At 44.1% G+C, this 12,942-nt stretch overlaps 2 protein-coding genes across 2 annotated transcripts; both read left to right on the forward strand.

The window, feature by feature from the left end:
* Positions 1-377: 377 nt before the first annotated feature.
* On the forward strand, positions 378-4,072 carry KLHL23 (kelch like family member 23; the record flags this gene model as incomplete). The annotated part of the gene is made up of 3 exons (XM_079538742.1): positions 378-1,590; positions 3,053-3,205; positions 3,762-4,072. The coding sequence occupies 3 exons, from the start codon at positions 378-380 to the stop codon at positions 4,070-4,072; spliced, it is 1,677 nt and encodes a 558-aa protein (XP_079394868.1).
* A 3,643-nt stretch (positions 4,073-7,715) lies between these two features.
* SSB (small RNA binding exonuclease protection factor La) lies at positions 7,716-12,591 on the forward strand (the record flags this gene model as incomplete). Its single annotated transcript, XM_079538917.1, has 11 exons — positions 7,716-7,781; positions 8,195-8,298; positions 8,455-8,629; positions 8,795-8,902; positions 9,000-9,100; positions 9,317-9,388; positions 9,474-9,516; positions 10,212-10,352; positions 10,728-10,911; positions 11,071-11,193; positions 12,494-12,591. 11 exons carry the CDS (start codon positions 7,716-7,718, stop codon positions 12,589-12,591), a joined length of 1,215 nt encoding a protein of 404 aa, XP_079395043.1.
* Positions 12,592-12,942: the final 351 nt, after the last annotated feature.

Below are 12,942 nucleotides of genomic sequence, written 5' to 3' on the forward strand. Positions count from 1 at the left end.
TTATGCTCTGCAAACACTCAGGTGTCTGAGGAGGGCTCAGCCCTCCTCCACCTTATCTCCTCTTTAGGGGATCCCTTCTCCACATTGCTCCTCACAGGCTGTCAGAGGCACTCTGGCTTTGTTGCGTGGCCGTGTGCCACTGGCTTGGTGACGCTCCCGGAGCATCTGTCCCTAATAGGGCTGACAGCCGCGGGGCCGTATGTCATCGCTGCCATAAGCCTTCCCCCCCCTCCCTGGGGGCTGTGGAGCTGCGGGGCAGCGGCAGCAGCGACTCAGGCCGGCGTCTCCCCGCCCTTCAGCTGGGGGCTGCTGACCCTGTGGAGGGGCCCCCACTGGGTGAGTACCAGGGCTGCGGGTGTCTTTGTGCAGTGGTAACGATGGCCCTGCCTGGGCAGGAGGACTACGTGTTCGCCTACCGCGACTCATCGCACCCTGCGTGCCTGCTGGACGCGTTCCGGGCGTTCTACCTAGACGGGTTATTCACTGACATCGCGCTTCAGGCCGCTTCGGGGGTCCTGCTGCATTGCCACAGAGCCGTCCTGGCGGCTTGCAGCTGTTATTTCAGAGCCATGTTCACAGCCGATATGAAAGAGAAATCTAAAAACCAGATCAGGCTTCCTGAGCTCAGCCATGCCGTGCTGGAAGCCCTTGTGAATTATGCGTACACCTCCCAGATCCAAATAACAAAGAGAAACGTGCAAAGCCTGCTGCAGGCGGCTGATCTCCTTCAGTTTGTCTCAGTTAAGAGAGCCTGTGAGCAGTTTCTGCTCAGGCACCTGGATGCTGACAACTGCCTTGGGATGCATGCTTTTGCTGAGCACCACAATTGTCTGGAACTGGAAAAGGAGTCCCGGAGGATGTTGCTGTGGCAGTTTGAAGAAGTGTGGAAGCAGGAGGAGTTCCTGGATGTTAGCAAGGAGAAGCTGGCTTTCATCCTCTCCAGAGATAACCTCAATGTCTGGAAAGAAGAGGCAGCTGTTGGAGCTGTTGTTAGGTGGGTTGCGCACAATGTAGAGGAAAGAATTGAAGACATCTATGAACTGCTGAGCTGCATCAAACTAGACCTGGATAACATGTATTTGAGGTCAGCTTTAAGCCTGCAAAAAAAATGCCGACTTAATGATAATAAGATAAGGTCCCTCGTGTACAGGGCCCTAAACCCCAGTCCCAAAGGCCTTTCCAAAAGACCAACGGCCACCATGTATGTGGTTGGAGGATATTATTGGCATCCCTTATCAGAAGTGCATGTTTGGGATCCTTTAACTAACGCATGGCTCCCAGGAGCAGAAATGCCGGATCACACTCGAGAGAGCTATGGGGTCACAAGCCTGGGGCCAGACATATATGTGACAGGAGGCTACAGAACAGAGAGCATTGAAGCCCTGGATACTGTGTGGATATATAACAGTGAACGGGATGAGTGGGCACAGGGCTGCCCCATGCTTGATGCGAGATACTACCACTGTGCAGTGTCCCTGAGTGGCTGCATCTACGCACTGGGTGGCTACCAGAAGGGAGCTCCGGTGCAAGAAGCTGAGTTCTATGATCCTTTGAAAAAGAAATGGGTTCCTATTGCAAACATGATCAAAGGTACGTAAGCTCTCATGAGGCATCAGCCTCAATGTCAGTCATCTTGTGTTTGCCACTGAGAAGTGCCACAGACACATTCAGGACTAGAGCCGAGTCGAGTTCAGAGGGATTGTCCCATTGATGTCAGGAGGCTTTGGTTCAGGTCTGTGTGGGCCAAGCTGCTATAAATACCCAATGGCTGCACTGGGCTGTGCTGTCGGGCACAGAGTGGACAAGCAAATGGCAGTGCCATTTAAGTCTGTCTTCCTTCAGGAGATAAATTTCTATTTGAGTTGGAAAGAAGATAGAACACTGCCTGGGATTAGAGTCTGTTCAGCAGGTCCTCAAAAAGTGAGCTCCAGTAAAGGGACTGTGTTAGTTTGGTATAAGGCCTGATGGTTTTCTGTACAGTTTATTTATAAGTGTGTCTTCATATAAGACATCTTGCATGCAGCTTTCTCATATTCCAGAGTATCACCTGTTCAGGATCCTTAGTTAAATCTTTGAGTAAGGATAATGAAAAGCACAGATACCTATTTTTAGCAGCCAAAATAGTGACCTACTGAAAATACATGCGCTTGGAGAACAACCTAACTAAGATATTATTTTGTTATAAAGCATATAAACGATCATACGTCTTATCATACATTTTTACAACTTAATGTAATTATTTACTATTTGTTATGAAATATTTTAAAAGATTTTATTGTAAATTGTTGCAAAGTAATTTTTTTCAGAGATTTTGAGGTATTTAACAGGAGAAAAACACTTACTGTGCTCATGCCACTGTTTCCTCAATGTTCACATATCTCCTACAAATATTATTATTGGTCATTTTTAATTTAAAATTACGAATGCTACACTAATACTGCAAGCAGATATTCGCGCCCATTTTCTGTGTGAAACTTCCTAGAGGCTTAAAAACACACCAACATGCTAGTTTTTGTCCATGTTATCTTGCAGAGCTATTGTTTTATTTTTGTTTTGTTCTCCCAGAGACAGAGCTATCAGCTACATTCTGTTTGTGTCCTTCTTTGTATAATAGCATTGCTAACAATAAAAGAAAGACTCAAAATATCAGGAAAAATATGCTGAGACACTGAGTAATCTCAGCTTCCATTGACTTTGTCCTTGCCATATATGTGACACTTAAAAATGAGTTAAACCTAGTGGAAGTAATTCCCTGTTCCAAAACCAGTGTTACCATGCCCTTAGTGATGCATAAAAATTGTGATTTTTCTTTGTGGCCAAGTTATGTGCAATACATGTCAGTTACTGCAATTTTATTTAATTGTTCATGACTTATCCTGCTAAAATAAGATGTCTTGGCAGTTTATTTAATTTCACATTCATTTAAATACTTGCAAGCATAGTTTCATCCTAAAACACTAATTAACAAGCTATTTAAATTGGGGTTATTGATGGAAGTGCCGTTGGGTGCTGTGTGTGGTCTGAAGGTGTGTTGTGATGTTGTACTGTGCAGGTGTTGGGAACGCCACTGCCTGTGTCCTGCACGAAGTCATCTACGTAACTGGCGGCCATTATGGCTACAGGGGAAGCTGCACCTATGATAAGATCCAGAGATACCATTTGGGTAGCAATGAGTGGAGCATCGTCACCACAAGTCCACATCCAGGTAAACAACAAGCTCTGGAATGTGATGTTTAAAGGGGCATTTAAACCCCTTTGAGTGTTCTGACTGAAAGGAAGGTATCCGGTAGGTTATGTCCAGAGTGGATATAGTGATGTCCAGCGTGGATGTCCAGAGTGGATGCTTGACCATTTACCAGGGGAAAGCCCTTCTTACAAGCATATGTTGTATGGAAATCACTCCATAAACATTTGGCTGAGGAGTGGCTACAATTTATTAAGTATGATAGCAAGCTAGCTTTCCATAAAATCTGTCGGTTCATGGACATTTGGCAAAGATCTTTTGTATGCTTTTTAAAAGGATTTTCTTTATTTCCTAGATTTGGTAACAGTAAGTTTCTAAAGAGATTATCAGTGCATACTGCTGCTTTCCTATGTGTGCTTTGTAACACCTTGGGCTTGCTCTGACCATGGGTAGCAGAAATCCTTGAGGTGCCCCCTCAGCTCACTGAGGACCCTTAGCTGATCTCTGTGTGCCCTGTGTTTGTTATGTCAGTTAATGTTATCGTGCTGAGTTGAACCGTGTTCCTTTCTTCCTGAAGAATATGGACTGTGTTCAATCACATTGCAAAACAAGATCTATTTTGTGGGTGGACAGACCACGATCACAGACTGCTACGACCCAGAGCAGGATGAGTGGAAGCAGATGGCTCACATGTTGGAACGGAGAATGGAGTGTGGCGCGGTGGTGATGAACGGGTGCATCTATGTGACAGGAGGATATTCCTATTCCAAAGGAACGTATCTGCAGAGTATTGAGAAATTCAACCCCGAACTAAACATTTGGGAAGCAGTAGGCAACCTTCCCAGCGCCATGCGTTCACATGGCTGTGTCTGTGTGTATAATGTGTAAGCATTAGATTTTCACAGTGCTGGTGAAGAAAACAGAAGCAATATTCCTAATGGTACTGCCCTTTCTTATTGGAAATAAGCTTGGGTTTTATTGGATTGGTCAGGTATGATCCAAGGAGGTGAACTCTGAGTTCACTGCATTTTTTTTATCCTAATCATAAATATTTTCAACGTTTTTATTATTTCAAAGCTCATGTTTTCGTATTGAAAAACACGACGACGGGAGCAGCTGCTTGTAGCTGGCCTCGACGTTCTTGCGCCACATCTCCCACCCCTGTGAGCTGCAGCTCGGTGCGGGGCTACGACCCAGGCTGGAAGCGGCAGTGCCTGCCAGCACCGTTCCGTCAGCTCCCGGACACGGCGTGTTGGCTCTGAGGAAAGCCGGGGCGGTTTTGGGGCTGCAGCGCAGCGCTGGGGCCCGGTCTGCTGCTGCGAGAGGAACCTCGGGGCTGGGAGAGCGGTGCGGCATCTGCCGTGACTTCTGACAAGCCCTCAGGGCTTAGAGATTTGTGAATGCGTTAAACAGAGTGTAAAAGTTCAAGGACTTTATTGCTACCGGTGCTGCTTTTTGTACGGTAACCTGCGCTGCCAGTTGAACGGGCTCCTCAGCCCCTGACGCGTTTTAGCGGCGAGCGGTACGCGGGCGGCCATTGCGCTCCTGACCCTGTCCGGGGGCGGCGATCCTTTGACTGTTCCATTGGCGAACTGAAGGAACGGCACGTAAGCTGAATCGATGAACTCGCTGCGCTTTATTAAAGCTTTTATCCACGTGACAGCGGTATTTATAGCACCGTTAGCATCTTCAACGCAAACGTATTCGAATGCTTGCAGTTTCCAATAGCCGCAGCTACAACGGTCTGCAACCCGCCTCCACACGCCATTTCCGGTAGCGGCCCCGCCCCGGAAGCGGCACCCACGTGAGGGCGGCGGTGGCTGCTGGGCACGCGGCGCAGCCTGCAGCCTTTCAAGCGGCGGAGCGGTGCCGCGTGCGGTCTGAGCCGGGCCAAGCGGCGCAGGTGGGAATGCGGGCGGCGAGGCGTGAGGGCGACTCCGCGCGGGGACGGCTCCGGGCGGGTGATGGGGGCCGGGGCCGTCGGCCGTTCCGGGCCGTGCTTCCCGCGCTTCTCGCTGCCGGGCCGTCCGGGAAAGGAGGCCGGGAGCGCGGGGCCGGGCGGATGGTGCCGCCGCCCGCATCCGCCGCGCAGGGCACGCGCTGCCCGCTGCTTGTCGGCGTCCCGCGCCGCACCCCTGTGTGCCCGCGAGTGTCGGCACATGGCGAGCGGCAGAGCCGTGCCCCGCGGAACCGCCGCTGCGGGGCGGCCCGGGAGCGGTGCTTCTCGCATTTACTGCTCGGCACGACGAATTCTACTTCGCGACCGTCCTGCTCTAGCGCGCTGCTGCGGCGGTCCTTGTGTGCGGCGGACGGAGCGGCCTCTGGCGCTGCACGGCTCGGCGCTGCCGGCCTGGATGCCGTGCCCAGGAGTAAAACTTTCTCGGTTCTAAGGCTTCATCTCAAGGGCTTGCCGTAGTCCTCCGTTGCTTTAAGCTTCCTTGTGGGATGTTTTTCTGCCCCGAAGTGCTATCGAGGAGGTAGGATTAGCTCTGCTCTTCTTGGCAGCGGAGCGGGGCCTCTGCGCGAAGCGCGCTGGGGGAGCTGGGCTCCCAGAGCGGGCGGCGGGGCTGCGGAGTGGCCGTGAAGGACGAGAGGGAGCGCGTTAAGGCGAGGGCCCGTTTTTCCATAACGCTGCACGGCACTCCTACCGCAGCGGTTCTTAATGGCCTCTGCGGTACCCAGTGGTAAAAACAGGAGTGCCTGCATGGTTCGGAAGGGATGTTTCTTGGGGGGGGTTACAAGAGCCACGCTGCCCCCAGCAGACTGAAAGGGAGTTCTCTCTAAATGACAAAACTGAAGCATAACAGCTGGCTTTGCTGAGTGTTTCTGTCACCCTGTCACTTCAGATGCTGCCTCTGCTCATTACTCTCTTGCGCAGCACTGCCTAGTGGCCTAAAGGACCCCTGATCTTATTTTAACGGAGACTTGTATGAAGGGTACCATTTGGTACTGTAAAACCAAACAACAAGAGCAGCTGAAGGGACAGACTGGTGTAGCCTGGCTGCATTTCACCCCGAGAGGATCTTGTAGCAGTTGCCTCTGCCTGGCCTTTTCCTACTGTCCTGCTGGATGCTGCCAGCTGTGAGCTAATGGTGCATGGTTCCTCTCCTCAGTTCAGTGTAGGTGCGACTGCACATTTTCTCCTTGTGCTGGGGTTTCTTTAAAAAAGATACATAGTTAAAATCCATCATATTATTTTTTCCCATCAGAATATGCAAGACAGTAACATTTTCCATAGCTCCTAGTAGGTAGTATGTTATCTTAAATAATTGAGCTGCATTGTGAAAAGCATCTGCAGGCCAGTGGTTCACTTAAAAGATTGCATAGTGCTTAACAAAATCGGCCATGTTGGAGAAGAGCCATAGCAATGTGTGCTAAGTCACCTTCCCCAGACAGAAGGGCATTCCTGGTTTTCATGGTCTCTTGATCTCCCAGCCCCACCAGCCCTGTCAAGGTGTCTCTGAGAATCTGTAACAAGTTAGTGATAAAATGAATCAAGTGGAACAGTTCTTCAGTGGGTTGGCCTTCCTTGGATAAGGTGCTGCAAAGGCACATTATGTATGGTTAATTAGTTGAAAAAGCTGAGTCTATTCTGTAAGCTGACAATAAATTCAACAAGGTTAGGTAGTATCAGAAACTTATTTGGGAGTCAGGTGTCAGGGACGACAGCATGGGGGAGTGTAATAATGATGGCACCTGAGTGAGGTGGTGAACTGATTGGTTTGCTGGAATTGGGCTGCCTGCTGTGGGACATCTCTGAAATGACTGCAACCGTGAGCCAGCAGATTGTGGCCTGAGTTTCTGCAGAGTACTTTATAGATGGATGATGCTTTGAGCATGGCTGTTAATTAACACTTGGTAAAATCATACTTTTCAAAGTGTCCCAGCATTTAGGTACAGGTGGAAGTAGTGGAGACTAGGATGTGCAAGACTGGAATGCAAACCCATCTTCACCTGCAGTCCTGATGTTCACTGACTGAACACTGGGGAAACTGAAGGCTGTGAATCTGCTTCATCTTCTGCAGCTGGGTTTGATGAGTGTAATAAGAGCCCAAAGGGAGAAACTCAAAATCTGTGCTTCGATTTTCAAAGCTGAATTCAGGCTGATTTCTGACACCTTTACAAACCCACATTTTTCCTCATTCTTTCCTTGAGAAGTGTTTACACTTACTGGAAATATCAAAAAAATCTTGTTACAGATGTTTTGCCTAGCTGTGAGGCCTTGGGTTTGATGTGACAAATGTTAGTTATTATTGGCTCAAATCTATTGCTGTGGATCTGTGACTAGAAAAAAGGTAAATACTGTCAATCTTGAATGTAGAATGCAAAAAACTGAAATACTGAAGTATTTTATTTGTTTGTTAATTGTTCCAGTTTCCACCTGGAAGTTCCGTGGTCACATTTAGAGCTGATTCACAAAAATAAAGGCAGCTGAAGATCTTGTAGAGACTGCAATTAAATGCAGCACTACAGAAAAGCTCTTAGTATTTAGTGACTTTGCTCTGATTTCTCTTCAACACAGCTGGTGAAAATGGCTGAAAATGGAGATGGTGAAAACATGTCTATCTTGGAGAGCAAAATCTGTCAGCAAATTGAGGTGAGTTCAATTTATAGTTTGGGACCTGAACGGAAATGTAGTTTTTGGAGACCTTAATTGGTAGGGACTTGGCTAACGGGAAGTTGTGCATCAGTAAACAACTTATTACTGTGTTTGTTGGGGTTATTCTTTGCATGCAAATAGGAAGATGCATTTTAATTCAGTGTGGCTTAATTGTGGGGGAAAAATCCTGTTTGGGAATCTGTGCTGTTCAAACTATTAGCAAGCTGCATAATTTGCTATTATGATTTACTTTTGGAAGTGTCACATTAAAGCAGGAAGTAATAATATGAGAATTCCAATAAAAATAACAATTAGAATCTTGAACATTTTCATCCACTGCTGTAAATTGTCTAACAGAAAAGAGCTTTTGAAGCGTGAACATTTCAAAACAAATATTTCTTTTTTTGCAGTACTATTTTGGCAATCACAACCTACCAAGAGACAAGTTCCTAAAGGAACAGATCAAATTAGATGATGGTTGGGTGCCTTTGGAAGTAATGATCAAATTCAACAGGTAAAGCAAAGTACATCTAATTTGGATAGAAGGGTAATTTTCAGCTACTAAAATCTGTTTTGGTGGCCAAATGTGTCTGTTCTGCACGTGCATTTCCTCTTGCTGTTTCAACATTTGGCTTCAGCTTCTCCCTGTGTATTTTTCATAACCTGATAGGTTAAGTCGCCTTTCGAAAGATTTTGGTGTTATAGTAGAAGCACTAAGAAAATCCAAGACTGGTCTAATGGAAATAAATGAAGACAAAACTAAAATCAGAAGATCTCCAAATAAACCCCTTCCTGAATTAAACGACCAATACAAAGCTGCAATTAAAAACAGATCTGTATATGTTGTAAGTAAGCTTCTTCCTTTGCTCTGAGCTATTCTGGGTGGCTTTGACTGAAAAGCATCTAACCAAAATCAACTTGAGTTAATTCATAGTAGATAGTCAGGGAGTTATTTCTGATGAGGTATTACAGTTTGTTGCATACAATTGAAGCTTTGTGCTGTTTTACAGAAAGGCTTTCCATTAGATGCAACTCTCGATGATATCAAAGAATGGCTGGAGGATAAAGGTCCAGTTGAAAACATTCAAATGAGGAGAACACTGCAGAAAACATTCAAGGTAGCTCTTGCAATGAACAGTTAGACCTGGGGCAGGGATGCCTTGCGCAGTACGTTTTGTTAAATTATTCTAAAAATAAATGTATCTTACTCAACAGGGGTCAATATTTGCAGTGTTTGATAGTGTTGAATCTGCCAAGAAGTTCACAGAAATCCCAAACCAAAAGTACAAAGACACAGAGCTGATAGTGCTTTTCAAGTAAGTCCACCTACCTGATGTGTGAGCTGATAAGAGTGGTCAAGGGTGGATTGAAGTTTCTATGGTGCTTTACAGATATCAATAACACAGATCTTTGGAGATGAGTATTTTGACAGCTAAAGGCAGAAGTAGCCAATTAATAGTTGAGACTGTCTTATAAAGTAATTACAGTGGAATAATCTAAGTAGTATTAACAAAGTTTACATTCCATTGAAGGGAAGAGTATTGTACAAAGAAGAATGAAGAAAGGAAACAAAACAAAGTAGAGGCCAAAGCAAGAGCTAAACAGTAAGTCCTTATCAGCAGAAATGCCTGGTTTTGATCACCTGACCATACAAGAACCGCCTCTTAACTAATCTTAACTTCTCCACAGGGAAAAAGAAGCAAAACAGAAACAAGCAGCAGATGCTGAGATGGTATGAATTTATCTGTCTGTACTTGAAAACTGTTTTTTCATGGATTTTCAATAACCATCCTTTTGCAGCTGCACGCTGTAAAGCTAAGGTGGGGGATGGTCACACCTTTACATTCTATAATAGATCACTTTCTTAAAAGTTGAGATAACTTCCACAACTAACCTACAGTAAGACCTCCTTTTGTCATGGTATTGTGTCTTATTTTCAAGAGACTGACTTAAAGGCTTATCCTGGATTTGAATTAGTAGGTACGTTCACCTGCTCAGACAGGATCCTAAATGTATCAATTAGATGACCATTTTCTTCTCCTACTTACAGACTCTTGTAGGGATTTAATCTGTGTTATGTACGTTTTCAACCTGAGTTCTCAGCCCTCGGAACTGTTTCAAAATCTCAAGAGCATAAATATCTTATGGAAAGGGTTCCCAACTTACACATAAATAAATCAGTAAGCAAAGAAAGAAAAAGTGTTTTTAAAAATGTCTTGAGTGGAACTGTATGAGACTTGGACATCAGCATAAATACATAGCAAGGATGCTTTGCTTACTTGTGGTGCTAAAAAGGCTGACTTCAGTTGCTTATTTATTATTAGTGTGTTTTGATGTTACGCTAGAGGGATGGAAAAAATATATTCAAAGCTTGGCTTTTCAATAAAAAAACTTTTTTTTTTTTTTTTTTTTTTTTTTTTTTTAAAGAAATCTCTAGAAGAAAAGACAGGATGTCTTTTGAAGTTTTCCGGTGATTTAGATGATCAAACATGCAGAGAAGATCTCCATGCAGTATTTTCTGACCATGGAGAAATCAAATGGATACACTTTGTAAGAGGTGCAAAAGAGGTCAGTATAACTTTGGACATGGAGTTAAGATCTTCAAATTAGTTTGAAACTGAATCATTAAATGCATATGCTTTTATATCAAGTAATTCTTTTTTTTCTCTTTGACTTGTGCAACTGCAGAATATTTAGAGAATAAAATCATTTGCTTAAATTCCTTCAAAAGGATGAGTAGAGATTCCAGCCTCCTCAGCTGATGAGTTGAAACCTGAGAGTGAGAGTGTTTGTTATAACAGCTTGAGGGTTTTGCTTCAGTCTAGATATTTCACACCATGCAAACACTGAACTTGCTGAGGTACCTAGCAGGATATGTTCATCATTCAAGTTGAATGTTTTCATGATAAAATTCAAATGCAAATACCATTTTTTCTTTTTAAGGGAATTATCCTGTTTAAGGATGCTGCAAAAGAAGCTCTGGAAAAAGCTAAGGAAGCACATAATGGAAACTTACAGCTTCGGAACAAAGATGTTACTTGGGAATTGCTAGAAGGAGATGCAGAGAAAGAAGCTCTGAAAAAAATACTAGAAGATCAGCAGGAATTGCTGAAACAAAAAGGAAAAGGTCCTCTCTGACTGGTTGAAGAATTTACAGTGTTCTAGGAGTGGTGTTATGTATTCACAATTTCATTATCATGAGATAATTACTAACTGTAAAGCGTAATTTTAAGTTTGTCAATTAAAAGACAAATGATACCAAGTTCCTGTCATCTTATCCCAACAGGACGCAAACTTAAAGGAAGAGGGGGGAAGATACCTCAAGGTTCACACAAAGGGAAGGTACAGTTTCAGGGCAAGAAAATAAAGTTTGAGAATGAGGAAGAAGGCGAAGATGATACTAAAACAGGTATACTATTCTGCATGGGATGCACCTTCTTTACTGCAGGGGGCTTGTTGATGGACAATTTTTTGTTTTCTAAATTTTTTTCTGGTTTGGCCCTATGCTGTAGTACTTCAGTTGTTGTCCTCTGTCAGTACTAGTAAAGTAAATGTTAAGGTCCTCTGCTCAACTCTTTTCAAAAGTTAAAACTGTCCAAAACACATTTAATAAAAAAAAAAGTATTAAACATTTAATAGATGCTGAGTTTGTCCTGCAAGACTATTCAAGGCATTCTGTACTGAGGACGGTGGTTACCATCAACTACTGCCACTCTCCCCATCCCTACCCCAGCATCTTGAGGCATATCAAGTCCAGTAGTTCTGGATAGCGGTATGGGGCTCAGAGAAGATGAACAGCTAAATCTTCTGGTTTTTAGATGTGATCTGCTTTAAAAACAAAGAACAAAAACCAACAAAACACAACCATTCAACCCTCCACCTCTTAGATTTCATTCTGTCATCTTCTTACCTGCCCTAGTGGTAGAACTTCTGCAGGTGTTGTGATCTAACCTTGCAGGCAGCTAAACACCTCACAGCTGTTTGCTAATTCCCCCTTCCACTGTGGGATGCTGGCAGGAAGTGGGGGGCGGACACCACAACCTGTTGGTTGAGATTTTAAAGTAAAAAAGCTGTTTACTGAGACAGAAATAGTAATGCTAACAGTATATACATATTTACAAAACAAGTGATGCAGAATGCACTCACCACCTGGCCTGATGCCCAGACAGTCCCCCGGCCAACTCCCCCAGTTCAGTTGTTCTGTATGATGTTATGGGATATGGAATATCCCTTTAGCCAGTTTAGGTCAGCTGTCCTGGTTGTTCCCTCCCAGCTCCCTGTACTGCTACAGCCCCCTCACTGGCAGGGAGTACCAGAAGCTGAAATGACCTTGGCTCTACGCAGCACTGCTCAACAGCAACTAAAATGTGTTATAAACATTGTTCTCCTAAAGCCAAAACACAGATTCATACCTGACATTATCAACAAAATTAACCTCTGTCCTACCTGAAACCAGGACAACAAGGAATGCTTTCATTATTTAAGAATGCGTAGAAATTCAAAGTCACATAATAAGCAAACCATCTACCATAGCCACAGGGCTGAGGATCAATCTAGGACCCATGCTTGGGCAAACATGTATGAATATTTCAGAGTAACTTAAGTTGTGGTTTCTTGGGTTTTTTTTTTTTTTTTTTTTTTTCCCAGAAGATTTGGGGTAGTGTAAAGGCTTTCCTTTACCATAAATGACTATGTATTCAATTTTGCAGAACCAGTAAGTCCTAAGAAGAGACCACTAGAAGAAACAGAAAAAGAAGAATCTGCACCAAAACAACTGAAAACAGAAAATGGAGATGGAGCTCAGTAATACTAAAGTAAAAATACCATTGTTTTTATTAGTTCATTTTAAATAGGTTTTAAAGACATGCTTCAGTTCAGGAGTTTCTGGTAGAAAATCTAATGAAATCCACTTCAATGTCAACCTATAATGAGAAGAGACCTTCATTTCATTGGGTTACAACTTCTTGTTGTTGTTAAAGCAGCATGCTTATTCTTAAGATGCCACTCTGGAAAACTCTTTTGTATGTATAGTTTTGTTTATACTGTCAATGCTCTCAAATTCTCTGGCATCCCATTCAAATGTAAAAGGTTCCTGACTTCATAATCTCAAAGTGATATTACATAGTAGCTACCAATAAATTCGGAACTGAAAACTGCT

Source organism: Tetrao urogallus, assembly GCF_951394365.1.
Source record: "Tetrao urogallus genome assembly, chromosome: 8".
NCBI lineage: Eukaryota > Metazoa > Chordata > Aves > Galliformes > Phasianidae > Tetrao > Tetrao urogallus.